At 45.1% G+C, this 21,124-nt stretch overlaps 2 protein-coding genes across 14 annotated transcripts in view; one reads left to right on the top strand and one right to left on the bottom strand.

Annotated features, from left to right (window-relative positions):
- Window positions 1-10,240, top strand: part of RUFY3 (RUN and FYVE domain containing 3) — a 46,788-nt gene extending 36,548 nt beyond the window's left edge. For 5 of the 13 annotated variants that reach the window (XM_062624954.1, XM_062624953.1, XM_062624958.1 and 2 more), the window contains 7 exons: window positions 3,101-3,220; window positions 5,516-5,618; window positions 6,669-6,725; window positions 6,811-6,887; window positions 7,804-7,831; window positions 8,348-8,422; window positions 8,987-10,240. In XM_062624954.1, the coding sequence (XP_062480938.1) occupies window positions 3,101-3,220; window positions 5,516-5,618; window positions 6,669-6,725; window positions 6,811-6,887; window positions 7,804-7,831; window positions 8,348-8,422; window positions 8,987-9,130 (604 nt within the window). In that variant the 3' untranslated portion in view covers window positions 9,131-10,240. Of the gene's footprint in view, window positions 1-724; window positions 2,905-3,080; window positions 3,221-5,515; window positions 5,619-6,668; window positions 6,726-6,810; window positions 6,888-7,547; window positions 7,943-8,347; window positions 8,423-8,986 lie in introns of those variants that run through there. The other 8 variants (XM_062624961.1, XM_062624963.1, XM_062624962.1 and 5 more) reach the window with 6 other exon arrangements.
- Window positions 10,241-11,495: 1,255 nt separating this feature from the next.
- GRSF1 (G-rich RNA sequence binding factor 1) lies at window positions 11,496-20,716 on the bottom strand. The gene is made up of 10 exons (XM_062624951.1): window positions 20,503-20,716; window positions 19,962-20,106; window positions 19,052-19,207; window positions 18,619-18,759; window positions 17,083-17,212; window positions 14,588-14,748; window positions 14,337-14,461; window positions 13,465-13,600; window positions 13,149-13,231; window positions 11,496-11,764 (listed from the first exon to the last, which is right to left on the bottom strand). Exons 1-9 carry the CDS (start codon window positions 20,686-20,688, stop codon window positions 13,173-13,175), a joined length of 1,239 nt encoding a protein of 412 aa, XP_062480935.1. The 5' UTR covers window positions 20,689-20,716; the 3' UTR covers window positions 11,496-11,764; window positions 13,149-13,172.
- Between the last annotated feature and the right edge of the window lie 408 nt (window positions 20,717-21,124).

Raw genomic sequence — 21,124 nt, 5'->3', positions numbered from 1 at the left:
AGATGTTGTTCAGAGTGTCTTGCATGTTCTGGAGGGCTTGCAGGAGAAAAGAATATATGACTAAATCAGTAATGAACACAGCAGCTTTGTTTATCTACATCAGCTGCCCTTTTGTATGTTGTTCAGTCATTACAAGTCAATCACTGTCTCTGATAGCACTGATAAAAAATAGAAATAGGAACTTAGAGAAGTTCTTGACTGTTAATGACAGTATTAGAGAGGGAGGAGGAAGGAGGAGCAGCAGAAGCCAGGCTTGGAGGTACCTTGGTTATTCCACATCTCTCTGGTGCTCTTCGGAAAAAATACCCCCAACAGAAGCATTCTCTTTATGAGAAATCAGATTGATTTGAGAAGAAGCAATGCTCCTTTTTCCTTTTTGTCCTGTTCTCAAAGCCAAGCTTTGCAGAGCTTTGGCCAGAGGTTCAGAACTTCAGTCTCTGGGAATTTTGTTGACTGTTGTGCTAGCTCCAAGAAAAGCATAGCTCTCAGGAGCATGTGGTGCCTGGGACTTAGTTAATGAGTAGGTTGTTGCACTAAATTAACGTTCTCATTTTAAGGATTATATTTTGAGTGGTTGGTTGTAAAAAAAGTCGTTTTGTTTGTAGAAAATGTGTATTTTAAAATGTTTTATTATACCTACTCAGCTAATTTATCTACTCTCTTTCTCTTGCTGTTCTTATTTTCCTTTTTTTATCATCACCCTCATTCTGACTTACTTAAACAGTGAAAAGGATTTGGTGAAACAGGCAAAAACCTTAAATAGTGCAGCAAACAAACTGATCCAGAAGCATCATTAGACATTTTTATGTCTGGTCACCTCACAGCTCTGACATCAGAACTCCTTTATGAGGGGAGAACTTGCAAATTGCTAAAAGCAACTGTTAAAATGTTAATTGTCACCTAAAGTTGGTTTGGAATTTGCAGAATTTTTAAAATCAGTGAGTTTTTTTTCAGAGATTTAGAGTTGGGTATAAAAATCCCTAAGTTTGCCCTTTAAACCGTGTTAAAGTACCAATGAGTTGGCCAGTAAACACACCAGGAAAGCATAAGGAATGGGAGATCTGTGGCTCTGTACACCCTGGTGATGCACACCGTATACAGCAGCACAAGTCTTCAGCCGTTACGGATTCTAGGCGCGTTGGTCAAGCCGCTGTCAGATTGGCCAGCTCTGGGAAATCAAATAGTTTTCTGTGTTCCCCTTTTTGTGCAGTAGATGAAAAAAATGCATCCCTGGAAGTTGTTGAAAGTAGTTGTGTGCGTAGCCCAAGCCGTTCCCTGTTCACTTCTGTTGTGTGGGTTCAGCCCCAAGTCCGAGATGCGATAGATCATCACCATGAAGACCAGCCCTCTTGTAAACAAGACTGCTTGCAACGATTCTGCCTTAGTGACTTGGTGGGAGGGTGGGGACTTCTCCTTATTCCTTTAAACTTCATGTGTCCAGAATTAGTAGCTAGGTGTCTTAGAGTAACATGATAGAGTGGTAAGTTCAGTGGAAACCTCCTTATCTTTGCATTGCCTTGCCTTCTACCTCTGCCATGAATCCTGCTAGATGTGCATTGAGGTTCTTCCCAACTGAAGGAAGCTGAGGAGAGGTGTTTTGATAGGTCTTTCCTCTTCCGAGGAAGGGAAGTTACATGTTTAAAAGCAAAAATCTGATCTTCTTACTCTAGAATTTAAAAGAAACAAAAGCATAAAATAAAAATAGAAGAAAGGAACGAAATGTGCAATGGTGAGGAGCGGAAATGGTAATTTGGTACTTGACCATTCCTTGTCTGAGTAGCTAGTGGTTAAAAAGGAAGAGTTACATTTTACTATCGCACTTCTTTCATTTGCTTGGGGAGATTTTCTTGCTCAATACAAATGGAATTTGCTAATGGAAAAACAGCTAAAGCTTGGGAATCAGCTCTTGATAAGAAAAATAATTGCCAATTTAACATCCCAGTGTAAAACTTTAAATAACTGTAGCTGGGACTATTAGAAACTAATAATTCTTATGCCTGGGGCCACAGAAGTTCACCATGCTGGCCTGCCACAGGCCTTATGCTATAAGTGCTCCTTGAGATTATTCTTTGCTTTCAAGATCATATCTGGGTGGTTTCTGTATTGAATAAGGGTTTTTTGCTGTGGTGAGATGACTGTAAAAATTCTTTGATGCCAGTTCTCCCTTTTTTCTGTGGGATAGTGCTCTTTGGGGTACTAGGTGGCAGATGTAACTGAAACACAACAGGAGAAAGAAGCCCTATTGATTCTCACTAGATATGTTTAAAATCAGTGAGGCTCAGCCCAGTCCTACTGTACATAAATGTGTACCATCACTTGGCTTATTTAATGGACACAAGCAGACTTGGAGACCCCATTTGAAATCTCTATGTTATGCCCAAGTAGTGTGCTTGGAAATATAAAGTTAACCTTTAATAACCTTTAACTAGAAACTCATTTTAACTACCTGGAGGATAATAAAATAATAATTAAAAGGTGGAGGCTTTCATCAAGGTGTCCAAGTTGCTGATTAGAACAGTTAACTCACCTGCTCTTCCTCAGATTTCTGTGGAATTAAGGGGTTGTGCTGGGTTTGTTGTCACAATAATGCTAAAATAAGGCAGAATTAAGGATCTGGCCTTTTCTGTTGTCAGGCCCAGAGCGGAAATGCTTTGGTATACTAATGCCTTGTGTCAGTCCATGGAAGAGACCAGGAAAATGCACTAATTCTCTATAGAGTAGCTAACCTATGTTGCAAGTTCCAGTTACACGTGTAGAGCTGAAATGTAATGTACATTAAAATCAAATTGGACTTAAAATTCTGTGTACTTGAGGTTTGCTTTGAATCTGGATAAAAGTGTTGTTTTATGTTTTTCATCTAATGGCTGTAAACCGTAGTAATAGAATAAAAACTATTGAAAATCAGAGCTTCTGCCTGATTCACCTACGTTTTACTTTTCTTTAAAATATTTTCCTCCTTCCCATTGATTTTATCATTCCTTTTTTGTTTTTTTTTTTGGCTTTACCTTTTCACTGGGTGTTTTATTTGTTGGTTAAACTCAGTCTTCCTCCCCACCATGGCTTTTGTTTTTTATCACAAGTTCATGTGGCTCAAATCCAGATTGCGACAGTCAGAGAAGGACCGTCAGTTGGCCGAGCAAGACAACCGCCTCTTCAAGCAGGAGTTTGGGGACAAAATCAACAGCCTCCAGCTCGAAGTGGAAGAGCTCTCCAGGCAGCGGTGAAGAGACCATTTTCCAACCTCTTTTTTGGGCTGTTCTTAGTAGAAAGCAGGCAGAGTGATGGCAAAGAGAGGGGGTTGAGGTGGAGAAAGACACATGGTGTGTTAGATGCCAAGCAGGTGTTAACTATGAGGTGAAATGCTTTAAACTGACAGAGGGGAAATTGAGATCTCAGGAAAAAGTTCTTCCCTGTGGGGGTCTGAGGCACTGTCACAGGATGCCCAGAGAAGCTGTGGCTGCCCCATCCTTGGCAGTGCTCAAGGCCAGGCTTGACAGGGCTTGGAGCAACCTGGTCTAGTGGAAGGTGTCCCTGCCCATGACAGGGAATTGGAACTGGATGAGCTTTAGGGTCCTATTTTCCCCTGCAGTGTCATCCATTTACCAGTATTGGGAAAACGGCTAAATCCTCTTATCTTAAAATAGAAGAGTGTCTCCTTCTGCAGCCATGACACGTCTTTAGTTTGTTGCAAGGTTACTGGGATGAATTGTGGAAAAGCGTTGCTGTGTGCTTTCATTTTATTTTCATCCCCTGCTCCCCTCCTGGCACAGCTTTTTGTTTCCTTGTTCAAAAAGATACAGAGGCTCCCCGGAAAACCAGCAAATGGCTTTTATCACAGATTTGTGTGAGGTCCTGGGTGTGTGTGGGTGAGCTTAGCAGTGTTCTTGGTTATAAAGGGGGAAGGCATCTTCTCTGCATATGCAAACTGGTCTATTTTTACATCAGCTGGACTTTTTCTTAAGCTAAATGGCAAAGAAAGTATGAAAATGATTGAGCCTCCTTTATCAGGAGGCTGTACTGCTTTATTTTGCTGAGGTTCTACAGCAGGGAGTTGCTGGAGGGTGCTGCAGTGGGATGTGGGCAGTCTTGCTTGAATTACATTCCTTTAAGAGGAGATGGGGCTTTTTGTGGTAGTGTTGGTTGTAAATCCAGTTATAAACAAGAACTTCCTCAGTTGATTTAAGCATCAACATGGGCAAGTGTTCATTGCTGTGTCTAAGTCTCCATCAGCTTAACTCAGTCCAGTTGGGCTATGGAATTAATGCAGCTGTAGTCATAACGAGTTATTTCAGCAACTGTCGGAGTGGTATGGAGATGAACAAGGGTAATAATGGATAATGCTGGTTTAAATATCAAAGAGGATTCTGAACGTTTTGTAGTACAAGTCTTGCTGCTACTTTTACCAGCAGATACTCAGTTTCTAGGATCTGATTTCAGAGCAGGGGTCATTCCCTATGGCAGCTACTGTGTTTCACTTGGAATGATTTCAGAAAACAGCGTTTCTAGTGCTTTGGTCCCTTATGGTCTATGTGCACAGAGAGCTTTGTTGGTGTTCCACGCAGGCAGTCATGGAGGTTCTGAGCTTTCTGGTGGCCCAGAGTGAAGGCTCCTCCTTGATCTGGCAGTGTTCAAGGGAAGGTTGGACAGGTCTTGGAGCAACCTGGTCTTGTGGAAGCTGTCCCTGTCCATGGCAGGAAGTTGGAACTAGATGAGCTTTAAGGTCCCTTCTAACCCAAACCAAACTGTGATTCTATGATCCACAGCTAGATTTAGAGTTGTGCTCTTCTTGAGCCTCCTTCAGACTGTGTCAGGGACCTCAGATGTTCTTGACCACTGATGAGTTGTTTTCCCAAATATGAATGTGCTGCACTCAGACACATTTTTCTTCTCTCTGGCTTGATGCACCACTGCACATGGTGCATGGCACTGACACCAAAGCCTAGGCTGCTTGGCAGTCTTGAAGCAGCACGTGTCATCCCTTAGTACAGGTTAGGCTAGACCAGAGGCTGCAGAGCACTTCTGGTGAGGAGCCTACAGTTGTTCCGTGAGGACTAAGCTCCACTTTCAGGTGAGGTGTCAGAAGAATTGCCACAGCTCTCAGGGGGTAACAGTCCATCAATCCCATGTGGATAGCTTTGGGAAATGGTTAAAGATGTTGGCTTTCGTCCTGTAGCAGCTGATGTGCTGAAGAACGTCTTTTTGAAAAAAGGTGCATATTGACAGCTCTGTAACAGATGAAGAAGTAAGTATTGTTTCAGGACTTCCAGACGTAGTCAAGAGGTTTATTACCCTTAAAACTGGAATTAGATGACGAACGTCTAGATTATCCATCCTGACATATTATGGCTTAACACACTTAACACACAGAGAAGTTGTTATTCAGAGGCAGTTTTCAGCTCCTGAGTTGGGGTTCAGTTTCTTTAATGTGAAGAGAGGGTTAAATAGTTCATTATGTTTCAATGTCAAGCGTTAGAAAACCATAGCCTTTGTTCACAATTCCACCTCGATATTCTAGGAGCCACCTAGAACTAGAACTGAAGCGGGAAAGGGACAGATGGTCACACAGTCACCAAAGCAGCCAAGAAAACAAAAAAGGCACAAAGTCTTGGCTCAGGCAGGTAAGACAACTTGTATTTTTGGCTTGTGTTTGGAGTTCCATTTTGCTCGTTTGCTGTTCCTGAGCTTTGTTGGGCAATAAGTACATAATATTAATATAGTACAACAAAGGGAGCTTTGGAACATTTGTTTACACACACTAAATAGGCTGTTCCTGAGTTGAGCCTCACCAAAAAAATTGCAAGAACACTGGTTTCCTCTTCCAGGCTGGGTACCTGGCAAGGTTTTGGTAGTAATTGCGGTTTGTCTTCACTAGATGAATAAAACCAAGGGTAATACAGCAGGAGAGATGCTGTACACCTTACATCTGATGAAAAGCAAGTTTCCTTGCTTCTATTTTTTGTTTTAGAAGGGAAATTCTCCCAAAAGAAATGGATAGTAAAATTTAGAAGGCAAAATTCTCTCAAGGGCATCACAAATTACTTTTCACTGTTCTTTTAGTGCTGCCCATTAGTGAATTTGGTGGTTTTAAAACAAAGGGCAGTGTTCATCTTGAGAGCAGACCTCATAGTTCCCAAGTGAAACTCCCTTTTTAGTAGGAAGTTTGCCTTTGAAAGCTAAAATCCGCTCTGGAGCTTTTTCTGCAGAGCAAATCAGGCTTTTCTGCTGGGGACTGGCAGTAAAACAGTTGTTCTGGAGAACAAAACTTGTAACTGTGAGAACTGTGAAGTGATAACAGAGGCTGTATCAGCAATTCCCATGTGTGCTGCTGCCCTTGAGAGTTGCCTTCACTGGGCTCCCCTGGGCTGCTTCAGTGAGCCAAGGTGCAAAAAAAGTGATTGCAGAATGGATGCCTCTGTTGCCACAAAACTTGCAGGCGGTGCTTGATGCAGTGGAAGTGTCTTTAAAAAGCCTGTTCATCCCATCTGCCTCTTCTGCCTCTGCTGTTAACATAAGCAATAGTGACTGTGAAGTTTCTTGTACCTTCTAGCAAAAGGAGGTCATTGGACCTGTTGAAGAGTCCATCTGTAAAATGTGAAGTCAGCTTTTTGATCACAGCAAAAGAAAGTAAACTATGTAGGGTGGATGGGTGTGTATGTGCCTTCTCATAGTGTCCAAAGACACTTCTGTGCCAAGGAGGGGCGGATCGGTATTCCCAAAATAGCAAGGTAAAGTCTCCCTTTGCAGTATGGCAGGGGTGAAACTGGAATCATCACACAGTTCAACTGATGGGTAAATGTTTCCTTTTGGCAGGATGGGAAGCTCAAAATCCAGGAAGAAAATGCTAAACTGAAACAGTCGCTAAGAGGGAACAGTGTCCTGACACACAAGTATGAAAGAAAGGAAATCTCCTTTTTGCCTTCTCCTTTTTTAAGTCCTGCTTCCCCTTCGCTGATTTCTGTGCTAATGGGAAGTTTGTAATAGTGCGGCTCCCCTTTCTTAAAAAGATTTTCAACCTCAGGCCCTTTGTTGAGGTCTCTGCTGCTTTTTCATAACACTCAAAGGGAAGGAGGAGGTTCTACCGCTTGCCCTCAGCCCTTCTGGATCTGAAAAGCTCTGTCTCTCTCCCAGTTCTATTTCAACTTGTGTCTATAAACCTGCTCTTGATCAATTGTTCTTACTCAGTGAGCCTTTTGTAAGCCTTTCTGTTGGTGAGGGAAAGGAGAAGGGTTGGTGGATTAGTGGTGTTTGTAGGTAATAAGCTGTGGCTTCTGGAACAGAAGAGAAGCTGCTGGAGAAAGAGAATCAAAATAATTTTCAAGAAGATGGTTGTATGAAGATCAAGTTCAGATAGCATGATTCTTAGCTGTACCTGGATCTAAATCCATTACCACTGCCTGTTTGCAGCAGCTGGAGAGGCTCAGACATTTTGCAGCAACAAGTTTAAAGCTAGGTTTAAACTGTGTTTATACCATCGAAACAGTCTTTTCTATAAACTTCTCCCTTTCTGAAGGTATTTTACTAGTTTTTCTACAGCTCTTCCCATTTAGCCAGGTGTGCTGGATGTCTAAACAGCACCAGTCACATCCTGCCACTCTGCTTTGCTGTTTGACAAAGCTTATAAAGGCCTCATCTCTTGTTCAAGCAGCCATGGCAGTGTGGTTTTGAAGAGACAAACCCAAAGCTCTGTGTGGGTAGGATGTAAAAAAAAAAAGTATGAGGAATTCTCTGATGGTCCAGATGTTTTTCTGAAATGATGCAATGAGTGAAGTACCAGCTCCAGGTGATGATGTTCTTCTCTTGCAGGTTACTGAGCAGCATGCAGGAAGAGCAGGTTGGTGATTCTTTTTCTTGCACTGAAATACTTGAAGGGACAAGGGTGCTGAGGGAGCTCCTGGGTCACTGCAGCATCTTCCCTGCCCAAATACCCCGAAGTTTGGCCTTGGGTTTTGCCTTGATGAGAATTTGGCTGTAGAGTCCATAGAAGCTATTGTTCCCTAGTAGAAAAAAACATTGCTGTGCGTGTCAGCTCTTGTTCACAATGAAAAAGGTGTTGATTTCCCACCTTGATGCTGGGCCAGCAGCCTGACACTGGCCTGAAAACAGAGCTGCATGGTCCTTGGTTCCCACAGCCGTGCTGTGATTCCCTGTCTGCCCTGTGGTGTAGCCAGTGTGACTGTAGATGATCCTGCCAATGCATGATGTGCTGTGAATAGAGGGGGGTTAAACACATGAGTACGTGAAACCTTCCTCCCTGTTCTATGATGCGGATCAGCTGCAGAGCTTTAACACAGGTGCTGTGTAAAGTAGCACATAAAGCAGAACGTCTTGGTTTTTACTTGGGGTTTAGGAGCAGCTCTCAGGACCTGGAAATGCTGAGATTTGCCAGCTCTGCCAGGAGGAAAACAGCCGGAGTAAAAGAAAGGTAACTTCAAGGACTCGCTGTCCCTGCCATATGGTGACACTGTGTTTCCTCCGATTTTCATTTCAGTAGTGCAGATTTCCTGCTGGTGACCTGGGACAAGGAAATGAGCCCTGTTGTGAGCTCCACTTTACACTTAATGTTAAAGTTGTTGAACAGTGCTTGATTGAGGGCTCCTCAGTCTGCTTGGTGTTCAGTGGTTTGTTTTTCCTTCTTCCCTTTTCAGCTAAGTGGGGTCCTCAGGGACCAATGGGAAGTGAGAATAGGCAGTGGTACAGTTCTAATTTCTCCACTTGCCACCTTGCCTTATTCTTATTTTTAGTCTCTTTTTTTGTGGCTAAGCCCCTCTTGCTTTCCTCACTGCTTTAGTGCGAATCTAGAGGGATTACAAGAGTTACCAAAAAGGGTGTTCAGTGGGAGTGCTCCACTCCACGGTGGAGCTGTGAAGCATTTCTCTAACCCAGCAGAAGATTTGGGTTGACTGAATATTCATGAGAGGAAATGTAAGTTTTTTTTTTGTTGGTCATGTCTTGAGCATCTCTATTCTATTCTCTTCCTGCCTTCCAGAACATCTGCAAGAACTGTGGTGGCATCTTCTGTGAAGCCTGCTCAGTGAATGAGCTGCCCCTCCCATCTAGTATCAACCCCGAGCATGTCTGCAATCCCTGCCATGAGCAGCTCATGCAACAGTACTCAACCAGTCCCTTGTAGGGGATGGGCTGCAGAGAGAGGTGACAAGAAATGGTTGTAGCTGATGATGGTTTCTGGGGTTGTTTAGGGGGAATGTGAAGAGAAGACTCTTGCCTGTGTTCTTTGGACGTCAAAGGGGAAGCAGCTTCATGGTGTTTACAGTCTCTTGTGACAAAAAAAAACAACATTCTGAGCCTTCCCTGTACAAAAATCTGCCTGCTCTGAGGCCTGAGCTTGTGCGGGAGAACTGCTTTGTGAATGTCATGGGAAGTAGCCCAGGATGTGCCTGAGTAGCCTCAGGACACAGTGAGAACAGACCCCAAAAAAAGAGCTGTGTGTGTGCAAGTTGAGAATGTGCTCATCATGAAGCATGTGGTGTGAAAGCATGCTGCTGTGAAGCAGAGGCTCACTGAAAGCAGAACAGGAGCTTTTTAATCCTCATGTCTGGTTGCACTTGAAATCCCATTTCTCCTTTCCCAGTTGCCTTTGACAATCTGGCTCTACCTGCTACACCAGTGCCAGGCGTCAGGAGGTGGGTGAGATGCCACTAATCCCTTCCTAGCTTCGTTTCTTTGGCTCAGCCCTCTGGCCATGGGCTTGGTATTCATATCTCTACCAAAACCAATCAAAGCTGTGAAAATTCCCCTTCTGTATTGTAAGGGGTGAAGGTGTTGGTGGTTTTGATGGATGCACAGTATGAGAACTGATGGCCTGCACTGATCTGGCATGTAAGTGCCTTATGGCATCTCCGACCTCCCTCTCAGAGACCCTCACTGACTTTGTGACTACGCAAGGGTGTAAATTGTACCTCCCACCTCGGTGTGGTAACAGAGGAATTGGAGTCCCAAGTATTTAGACACAGAAAGTGGTTTAGGGCCACCTCACCTTGTCCCCTTGCACACATGAGAGTCACCATGGAAAACCTGGTGTTTCACTTTCTGCTAGATCACAATGAAGGCAAGATGAAATCGGAATGCTTTGCACCTACTAGAAGTGGTAGTTTGAAACACAGTTTAAAGAGGTTTCACAGTTTATGCTGCATCATTCTTTGTTGCTGTCATCTCATGGAATTTGTTGTTACTCCAAAAAGCGGTGGTGGCCTCCTCACAAACACACAGCAGGTCAGAGTTGTATTGGAAGCTTATGTCAGTCTTGAAGACCACAGAATGTTTTGTAGTCCATAGAAAACTGATGTATTCGTGTAACAAAAAATGCATTTGGGTTTGTACAAATACTATTAGCGGGTAGTGGTTTAATTCCTCAGAGGGGATTTTCTGTTCAGTATCTTGGCTGGGACTGCATTAAAAAGTGTTTCAGAGCTGAGATTTTCTGGCTGGCGCTAGTTTGGACCATGAATTACTCTTCTAGATCCCTCTAGGCCTTGGTGTGTTGAGCCACGCAACTTCTCCAACTTCTCTTATTGCCCTTCACAGGGGGGGGGACACGACGACTTAATGTAGTTTTTCTACTCTTTTTCTCCCCTTGTGGCAGTTACCAGATCCATTTCCTTGCTGCTGTCCCTTACAGTAGATTAGTAGTTGTAAACAGTGTTAAATACGAAAAGCCTAGAATTTGAGTGTGGGTGCCCTCCTTCAGGGGGGTGAGACACCAGAGATGGATGGGGAAGACACCGAGTGCAGTGTTACAGTTTTGTGTATGTGCTGTACATGTTGAAAAGATGTCAAATCCCTGCACCCAAACCCAGTGTGACTCACCCCCATGGAGAAAGTGAGACCCACACAATTTCCACGTGAGAGGGTTAAACTAGAACCTGGGCCCTCCCTGTCAATCACTTTAATGCTGGTATGACCAGCACACTGCAGCTCCCAAGGGTTGTGTGCCCTGTGCCCAGTTTTTGACCATTCCAGCTGGAGCGGCTGCCACTATGCTTGCTCAAGGTGAAGGCTGTGACTATTGGTGTGAAAAATAGGACAGCTTGTGAGCAGGTCCCCTGAAGTCACACAAGATCCCTACACACAAGCAGGGAGGAGATGGCAACTAGCATGGAAACAGGCATTTTGGAAGGTTAGAGCGAGTGGGTGCTCTGTGTCAGCACTTGCCTCTTCCCTTGTATATCAGCCTCAGTGAAGGTCTCTGCTGGGACATACTGGATGCTGCAGATGTTCAGGGTGTGTTTGCTCAGGTACAGCTTGTAATGCTGGAGTGTGTGTGGGCTGACACTGGCCGTCAAGCCTGGGGGTGCAGAGGGCAGTTTTTCTGATGTTCATTTTGTTCCACACAACAGTAAAAACTTGATCATCTATATCCCATGTCCTGAGTGGTCTTTCCATACCCTTCTGCCATGATTACACATAGGAGGGGTGAGGTGTTGGCTGTCCTGCTCCACACCCACTGACCTGTGTGTGAAGATCTGAAATTGCACTGGTTTGTTAACTGTGGATACTGGTGGTTTATTAACCTTTGTACTCCATAATGCAGCTGGAGACTAGAAGGGCTCCATCCTGCAGCACCTGCCATCCCTCCAGTGCAGCTGCTTCTGCTTTTCAGCACACAATCTGTCCACAGTATGGCAATACAATTTATTACATGCTTTTACACCACGCTAACCTAGATTTTATACAGTTTATCGTAGTTAGTGTGCAGTGACACTTGTCCTCCATCTTTATGCTTGTATCTCCGGAATGTTCACTTGGCCTAAAAAGAAAAGAAAAATCACTGCCTTGCTGTGGCTTATTGCTTTCCTTTTCTCAAATGCCCCACTGCATTTTATTCTGAATTACTCCCTCCAATAATAGAATAGTAGACTTTGGCATTACACAAACACCTCTAACAGGGAGATGTTTCCATGGGGGTGGCAGTCCACACACATAGGTTTGGAAGTGTTAAATTCCACTGCTGCTGGATCCCAGCTCAGGGTCAGAAGTGGTTCTGGCTGTGCTGGTGCCGCTGGGGTGGAGGGAACAGCCAGGTGTGTGCCTTGAATCCCCGGCAAGAGCTGCTCCCTGGCGCAACAGCAATCCAGAGTTGCAGGGGTGGTGGGGCACTGGGGGGTGCCAGGCCTCCCTGCTGCAGTGGGCAGCAGCAACCGGCACCCCACCTTTCCCAAGGGAACTGAAGGAAGCATTACAAGTAAGCCAGGGCCTTACTTAAGGACACAGGAAAGCTGCTTTCCTGGAACAAACACTCAGTCTCACAGCAGTGGAGCTGGGAAACCCTTCTGCCGCAGGGAGGGCTGGTGTGTTTTGAGGAAGGAGCATGACCTGATGATGTTCTGGCAGCAAGAACTGCCAGGCCACACTGCGACCTCCTCCATGGAAGGGCCACGTCCCTCATCCACCCAACACAGCTTGCAAGTTTTCTTTTGTAAATGGCAAGAGACAGTGTTCCTGTGCAACAAAGAAAGCAAGAACTGTCCTGCTACAGGATACTACCCCCATCAGCCTGTGGTTAACATTATGAAAAGCACTGCACGCCCTTTGCACTGAGAACAGGCTGGCTACCACAAGCAAGGGTGCTTGTCAGAGTGGGTGGATTAAAACATTAAGAAATAACCTGAAAAATGTTACTGTGTCAGATTCCACTGTAATTGTAAGCAACATCCCCCCAGCCTAAAGACCAACTGCTGTTAAATCCATGGGAAAGGTTTAGCCACATTTCCTCTTCCACGTCAGGGAATACAACCCCATCAGAACCTTACATCAATCATGCTAGCAGACTTTTAAAGGGAGGAGGGAAACAAAGCTCTCCCACTCCCTGCAGCAGGCCTCAGCTGCAAGGGGGAAGCTGCTGTTGGAGCCAAACCGTGCCTGGGCACCACAGCAACCGCTGCCAGCTCTGGCTGTAACCCCAGAAGGAGCTGCTGCCCTGTCACCTCAAGACTGCTATACTGTGGAAGCAGCCTCACTGGGTGGAGGGTGTAGGCTCAATGCCTGACCTCAGATAAGCCCCTTCAGTTACTCTAAATTTTAGCCTTTAAGCTGGTTGAAATCCCATCAACAGAAGTGTCAAAAACAGTAAACGTGAGGCACACGTTGGTAAGAATGGAACAGAGAGGACTGAGAGAGAAGGATGCACTTACTAATCTCAGACTGTGCCACTGTCACTAGCAGTTTTCTTTTGCCGTCGGATGTTTATTCAGGAACAATTCAATGGCACTGCACTCTGGAGAACAAAGAGAGAGGCAGGCTGGGTTTGGGTTCAGTGACTTAATGAGTTTAGTGTTTCTCCTGTTTCTCTTTTTTTCATTTTCGCACAAATCCAATGTCTGATTACAGGGTAATTTGGAAATCTACATTTAAGATGATCCCTTTACAAGGGCAGTTAACAGCAGCTTGACAAGTTGTGCCCATATGCCAAATTACCCAAGGTCTGTAACATCCCTTGTCTTCACTTACGCAGCTGGGACCCCTCCTTGGCCATTGCAGCCACTGCGTCCTCATGGCTCTCAAAATGCACGTCCACTTCTCCTGTGGCATCTCCATGGGAGTTGTATTCTATCAGGATCCTTGTGGGCTTCAGAGGAGCAAAAAACTGAAAAGGAGTTTTGTAAGGAAGAAAGAGAACAAGAACATGCCCCATTACAAAAAAAAGTGCTGTTTCTACTTATAAAGCCTGTCTGGCTGTGGGGCAGCCTGAGCTCTCGAGTAGCAGAAGGCCCCCCCCTTCTCCATCCAGGTGAAGCTGGGGCAAACCCAAGTCACCTGTCCAACCCTCTGTAAGCTCCTGGCAGAGTAATGCTTGACAGAAACAAAACTCCTCACACAGCACACATGTTCTGTAGACACAATGTCATAAAGTGAAGGTACATTCACTCTGAGACACTGCTTTGCTATTAAAATCTATAAAACCGAGAAAAAATAATTCTGAAATTCATTTTTGTACAATCAGCTACTCTGAAACATAGATAAGATTATAAATGGCTACTCGAGCCGAAGTGACAGACATTAGGACAGCCCCACAAGCTTTAATCCACTGGTATTTAGAGAGACGGCTACACTGGAGTCTGTAACCTACAGTGAACTCCAGTTCTCAAACACATTCAGCCTGAAGCCACGCAGCACTGAGGACTAAGAACAACATGGATAAATTGAACATTTTATACCACTTATAGGATCATAGGAATCACAGGATAGTTTGGGCTGGAAGGGACCTTAAAGCTCATTTAGTTCCAACCCCCTGCCAGGGGCATGGCCATCTGTGACAATTAATCAAGGGTTTCCATTGGTAATGACTACCAAATGTCATTCATAGCTTTGCTGTTACTTACACTTATAATGTCTTGGGCACTAGCTTGGTTAGGGAAACCCTTCATATGAACAAAGTGCAGTGGTGATGAGACACTCCCAGATTGTACAACGTGCCTAGAGCTTTCCATTCCTTCCCTGCACAATTCTGTGGAATGGAGGAAAAAAACCCATCATAAATGCTGGCAATGATGACCAACCTCACGTGAAAGCTGTAAACAAACAGGGTAAGAAATGGGCCTCAGAGAACACACACAACAGCGGGGGGACTCACTATTTCCTCTTTCAGCATCGGAGCCGCCCATGTCACTCGATTCCCTTTCTTCAGAAATGTATTCATGTTCTCTTTTCACTCTGTGGTAGGTCACTGGCTGCCTGTCATAAGGCAAATGCTTTTGCATTTGATGCTTCCTACTCACATACACTTCTATGTATCTGGAATGCAAAGGAAAAGATTACATGGCACATCTTGCACCTCTGCAGAGAACCCAAGGTTTTGAGAACGCACCTTCAGGATGTTATCCCATCCCAACTCTGCTCACGTATGAGGTGTGAAAGCCATAATATGGCAAGCAATGGGTTTGAGGAATTTGTGTTTATGAAAGCCCTTTTCAACTTGCAGTGACAGTCACAGGCTTACTTCCTCTGAAAGATATTTTCTTTCAGTAGTATGCATCCTTTTATGTGAGCCTATTTTCCCCTCACTGCACATCTGCAAACTGCACTTTCCAATTTCTACAAACCCCTAATTAAAACCCCACCCAACTCCAAACGAGGCAACAGGTAGGCACAGAAGATGCACAGGGTCATATTAAATGCTTCAGTGGAACTCTAAGATTTTACAGATCGCTCTGAAATTGATGGGATAAAATCTAATGTACGTGAAAGTCCTGGGTATAATACACCAATGTGTAATGCAACATTAAGGGCCCCACTTACACCACAGAAAGGAAAACAGGTTAAAAAAACAGACAAACAACTCTTATTCATAGGTTTCGTCAAAGTATAAAATTAGTTATCTATGTTTCCAGCTACCTATCCCAGAACCCCTGAACGTGGAGCTGCCTGTGCTCATCTTTCAGAGCTGGTGGCAGTACCAGCCAGACTGCACAAAATATTTAACTGCTATTCTGAAGTGATTTCCACAACATTGAAGGAATAACGTGATGAAGAGGAGAATATGGGCATCCAGGTGAGGAAGCTTCCCTCCCTGCCTTGAGTAAGGAAAGTAACCCCACGTGCAGGCTGACAGAGGCCCCAGCTCAGCACTGTGTGCAGCTGAAGGCCATTTCTGGATAAAACTGTTAGCTCAGGAAGAATGAGTAAGTTCAAGTTGACAGCAGTTTTGGCAACTACTCAATTTCTTGGCTAATCCCCTAGCACCAGAGATGTATAAGCTCGGGTGGGTGAGTAACATCAGCTCATTTGAGCGTGACAAAAAAAAATGGCAGACTGAGAATTCATTAATTTCTAGTGGAGAGCAGGGAAGTACTGTAGTTAATTCAATTACTGAGCACACCTACAGAGCAGCTGTTCTCTTTTAATATGGAGGGGAGGCACAAACACACAGAAGTGCAGCCTGGAACAGGAAGCAGGGAAACAGAAGAAAGGAAATAACACAACAAAACTTGTGTTGAAGTGAGAAAGTTGAGAGGTTTTTTGTTAAGAGACAGAACTTAGTGGCTTAAGGAAGATTCAGCAGGGTAAAAACAATCTTGTTGAGGTTTTATTTTTTTTCCTCTGAGTGTAGCTGTGGAGGTATTTAAAGGAAGTAAAAATGTGGTGCTCAAGAACACAATTTACTGGTGGACTTGGCAGTGTTTAGGTTAACAGCTAGAGCCAATGTTCTTTAAAGTCTTCTCCAACCTAAATGATTGTGGTTCTGGGGAAAAGTGATATACAGTTCTCCTTGAGAAAAGAGGGGCTCTTGGGAGGTGTTTGGCACAGGGCTCAGTGCTCTGGAAGAAAATTATTAAATACGGATTCTTGAGGAAGAACAGCCTAGGTGAATGTGGTCACCATAGAGGCCAACAACTGTATGGTGTCAGGCAGCAGTCAAGGTTGGGAATGGATTCAAGCTAGGTAAGTGGTAAACTGTGCTTCATACAACATACTCTCCAAATGGAGACACTGACTGTGCTTGGTACTAGAGACAAGGGTTGCCAAAAGTGCTGAAAGCTAGGGAATCTGGTGGAAATCTGGTGAGAGCAAATGTCTGTAGAAGGGGCAGGATCCCCGTGCACTTGTGACTGGGCAGGCGGGTTAGTGTTCGCAGCTCTGAGTGCTGTCAAACCATTGTTGGGATGAGGCTGCCTTCAGGAATACTTGAACAAATGTTTTCTCAGAGGCCCCAAATTCCCCCAAGCTACAAGTGCTGAAGGGACATCTGCAGCACACAGAGGCCTGCAAAAGGCTCTTTTCTTCAATTTTCTCACAGTTCTAAAGAACACATGACCACTTGGGTTATCTGAAGGTAAATACTGAGTATTTTGAATACTTGAGTATTTCAGAGGTCCTAAAACATTTCTTTTTAAATAAGGCACAAAGTAACAGTCTGACACAACTATGACAAAGGTTTAGTTATGATTTCTACTGAAAGATGAACCTAAAGTTGAGTTCATTTTAAGAGTAATAAAGGCAGAAGCTTTCTTAATAAATATGGGGTAGCTGAAGATTACCTGTTGCACCTGGTAACAAGCAAGCCGTAAGTCATACAGCATGCTTCATACCATGCTCTTGTACCCTCACAAACCCCAGTGAGGTACCTACCTATTTCCCATATATTCCCTGTGTCGTAGCAGGGCTTTAGCTGCCATATCAGGAGCTGCAAACTGCACAAAAGCTTCTCCTGTTCTTCTTTCTCCCCGGTAAACGAAAACTATGTCAGTTATTTTCAAACCTATAGAAGGATGGGGAAAAAAAGGCATTTACCTTGTTAGGAACTTGTGCTCATGGAGGCATCTTTTTTCCTTACTCTTCTACAAGTTTTTGAGAAGCTAATAAGGCAGTTACATAGGTGTGAAAAGAGTGCTCATGCTGGCCTACATAGCTTTTCTTAAACTTCTAGTTACTGAAGTTTATTTGCTCGGTTTGCTAGTTATCACATAAGCTTGACTGCCAATACTGAACTGACTTCAGGCTTCAAATAGCAATGAAAATACCAAGTGAATCCAATTTCTAGACAACAGAGACAACCACAGCGCAAAATTTCCTGGAATAGCTTTGTATGTTTTTTTCCCCCATGTCTTCAAAACTGAGCTCAAATTCACTGAACTTCAACTTCTGTGCTTTTGTAAAACGTCTTGGGAAGCCTGTAATCCAGTAGGTAACTGTATCTGGCATGATACAGAGCACATGCTGGGCTAGGCTATTACACTTATTTTCTTCAGGAATGCTTTTGTGTACCTCACTGCAGCTTGTTCTTTTCTCAAAGGGTCTCTCCAAGATCCTGAAGAAATGGAAATACCTGCTTCACAATGCTGCCCTAGTCATTGTGATCACTCTGCTACTATATGCCTCCAAACATATTGAACTGCTTATTATCAGCTGACAAATTTTCTATCGGTGGCCTCTGCATTTGGTATGATCATGGTTACTATGAACCTTAGTGCTACATGACTCTATGTGCATGCCTACATGGAGTAGGAAGTGGTCAGGGAAGAACTGGCTTTGGTTTAGTCTACAACTTAGAAGTTTACCTAAAGAAATGTCCATCTATTTTGCAAAATCTAGAAAGGATACTTGCTAGATGAATGCAGGCAGCAACCACCTGGATTGCTCAAACACCAAGTGTGGTACATGACCATGTGTACACATGCTGTGCGACACTTGCTCAGTTGAGAACTGGTGCAGTCACCTTCCACAATCGCCATCAAGCCACTAATACTAAAAACTCAAAACATTGCTGTTAACATGGCATATGTGACCTAGCTGTCATGATTATACAGCTGTGAATACTCCATGTTGTATTCACTTGTACTATAATGATAATACAGACATTTTTTGCTGCTCTTGATGTTGCTAAATTATCTGCTGGCATAAATACAATTGCAGACAATAGGATCTAGGTTCCTCTCTTTCCTTCCCCTGGATTCAGAAGAGTGCTGAAAGTACTGATCTTAGGTTAGCCACAAGCTGTTCAGAAAGATTTAGTTACTTCTAGCTGCAGGAGGACAGCAACTCCTCATAGTGTTTAAGCTGTTGAAGCTTGTGTGTGCTTTTGCTTTTCTCACTTAGAGGAACAACAGCATCAATTTAGAGAAGTAAACACCTCACAACCAATTATCACAGAGTAGGCTGCATTACCTGAGAAAAAATACACGATATCATCCTCAGTGGAGTTGAAGGGAAGGCCTCTGAGTAGTACAACTCCATCATTAATGGCTTGTGACTCATCCCGCAGATTCTGTAGTAAGCTCTCTACATCACTATCGTGTACTTCAAAAACTACAAGGAACACAGGCACAAAACATGTTTTCCCTCACAGTACTCAGGTGGCATTCTGCAAAACTTCCTGTTTCTTCCTCCACCCCATATCCTATGGTCCTAAAATGGTGCCACTTTGTTTTTCCCATCCAGCCCAGGAATTTAGGTATAAATGGTGCCATGCTGGCTAATTTGCTGCTCTGTTTCAAATCCTGCATCTCTCCACACTCACCCCAGCCCACTTTATTATTCAAGCAGTTCTTAGTCACTTTATCATGAGTTTACAATGTAACTTGTGCTGTTGCAAACCCACCTTTCACATAGCGGGGGCCCATGTACCTCAGGTGCTTTTGCAAGGCTCTCTGGACATCTGCTTTTGACTCCAGCTCGATCAAGGCATCCCCTCTGCGTCTCCCATCCCTGTTTAAGAGGAAGTGTATGCCGTTCTCACCATTTCGAATTCTACAGCCTAGAAATCAAGGAACACATGATACAGGAACATACGCAACTGCATCAAACACGGAGCCTTTTGATCACAGATGAAAACTGAATATTCTGCATAAGGCTATCCCCCCTCAGCAGTGCAAAACACTGTCTTGAAACAAAGGTTAGAACACTCTTAATCTTAACTCTAATGCACCATGCTTAGCATGGATAAGAAAGTGATATCCATTAGCTTCCACAGCTGTATACAGCTATGCTCTGCCTGCTCTATGTTCCTATCCCCAAGACCTTAAATGGACCTAATTTAGTTAGGCAGATTATGAAACCATTGGAAAAACTTGCATCTGCTCTCCGGAAGGATGCATCACAAAATAGTATGGACGGATCAGTCCTGCAAGGGTATGCACAAGCCTATTAATTAGAACTGGAAAGCAACACTGAAGTTTAAACTAGTATGTAAAACCCACTCCAGCTTGTTTACAAGAGGAAAGTTGAGGGGTGAAGCCAACTACACCTGCCTTTAAAGGAACCACGTCAAACTGGATTGTCTTTACTGTGGAGACATCGATTAAGAAGGAAAGACTTGCCAATTAAATATAAAATGCCACAAGGATGAGTTTTGAAGTTGATTGTTTTATATGCGTAATCATGAATAATTTGGCAGCAATAATAAAACCTCCCCTTTCTCTGGATAATGATCTTCAAATTTTTTTCAGTTAACTTAATTAACTACTGAGTGCACTACAGTGAACAGTTACAAGGAGAATTAAGTCCCATACTATCAAAAAAGGTGAGCACGTCTTCCTCGGTGCAAGAGAACGGGAATCCTTGTGCCCTGATGAGAAAGACATTGTCGTTTTCTGCCTTGGGTGACTCTTGTTCTTCCTCTGAAAGGTGACCTTGGTGGGACGGTGCATCTGTAACCTGTCACCAAAAAGAAACAAATCCCAAATTAAGGAGGAACGGGCAGCTGTCAGCAGCGGTACCCGGCTCCGCTCCCCTGTTTAGCTGGTGTACGGCAATGGGGCAATGAAGTGGGAGGGAAGGGGCAGGGAGGCGAAAGGATGAGCCCACGACGCACATGGCGCACGCAGCCAACGCCTCCCGTTTAAGAGGAATCAGTGCGCCAGCGCTCTCGCTCCTGTCCGCGGCCTCACTGCCGGGCCGCGGACATGCCAGAGCGGCGGGGGCTACCCCCGGTTCGGCGGGGCCACTCCGACTGCCGCGAACGCCGCAGTCCCCCCAGTTTCGTCCCGCGCTCCGTCCCGGCGGGCTCCCGCCGGCCGCCGCCATTTTAGTCCCGATCCTCGCGGGCTGTACCTGACTGCAAGTGCGGACGGCAGCACGGAGCGCAGCGGGAGCCCGCGGCGCGCCCAGTCCCAGGGCAAGAGCGGTAGCGCCGCTGGGGAGTCTGCGGGGGGGCGACGAGAGCAGGCAGGGCAGCAGCGGCGGGCAGCGGCCCAGCACCAGGGCGGCCAGGCCGCGGCGGGCGGCGGCGGCGGCCATGGCCGACGAGAGGGGGCTGGGGGGCTCCGCCTCCCCTTCCCAGGAGGCGCCGGTGGTGCCGGGCGGAGCAGGGGGCCTTGTGGTGGGGGGTGGCCTGCCTTCTCGCCTCGTTTCGCTTCCCCGCAGCTTGAGGCGGGGAGTGTCCTGCCGCTGCCCGTGCTTCGCGTCCTTCGTGCCGGCGGCGGCCACTCACCTGTCTGGGCAGGCCGCGGCGGCTGTTGCTCGACTCGGAGAGCTTCAGGCGTGAAAGGAGGGAGCGAAACCGTGCCCCCAGCGCGGGGGGAGGCGATGGGGTAGTCTTCTGCCTTGTGGTGTGCGGCGGCGGGCGTTCAGTGGGATGCTCCTCTGACACGGGTGAATAGAGAAACGTGGTTCAGGGATTCAGAAATTACTACTGGCTTATGCTCATGTAGAGTCTCTGTCACCACTGACATTG

Source organism: Pezoporus occidentalis, unplaced genomic scaffold (assembly GCF_034315485.1).
Source record: "Pezoporus occidentalis ecotype Australia unplaced genomic scaffold, CSIRO_AGI_Poc_V1 ctg275, whole genome shotgun sequence".
Lineage (NCBI taxonomy): Eukaryota > Metazoa > Chordata > Aves > Psittaciformes > Psittacidae > Pezoporus > Pezoporus occidentalis.
Note: the sequence above shows the minus strand (reverse complement) of the source record. Positions and strands in the feature narration are given on the sequence as shown.

Excerpts from the sequence above, each read along its gene's own strand:
- GRSF1 (XM_062624951.1), bottom strand. The coding sequence starts at position 20,688 with ATGGCCGCCGCCGCCGCCCGCCGCGGCCTGGCCGCCCTGGTGCTGGGC. Across the intron at positions 14,462-14,587 it reads CGATGCTGAAAGAGGAAATA|AATTGTGCAGGGAAGGAATG; the intron begins GTGAGTCCCCCC and ends TCCATTCCACAG. Across the intron at positions 13,232-13,464 it reads CAAGGAGGGGTCCCAGCTGC|AGTGCAGTGCCATTGAATTG; the intron begins GTAAGTGAAGAC and ends TTTGTTCTCCAG.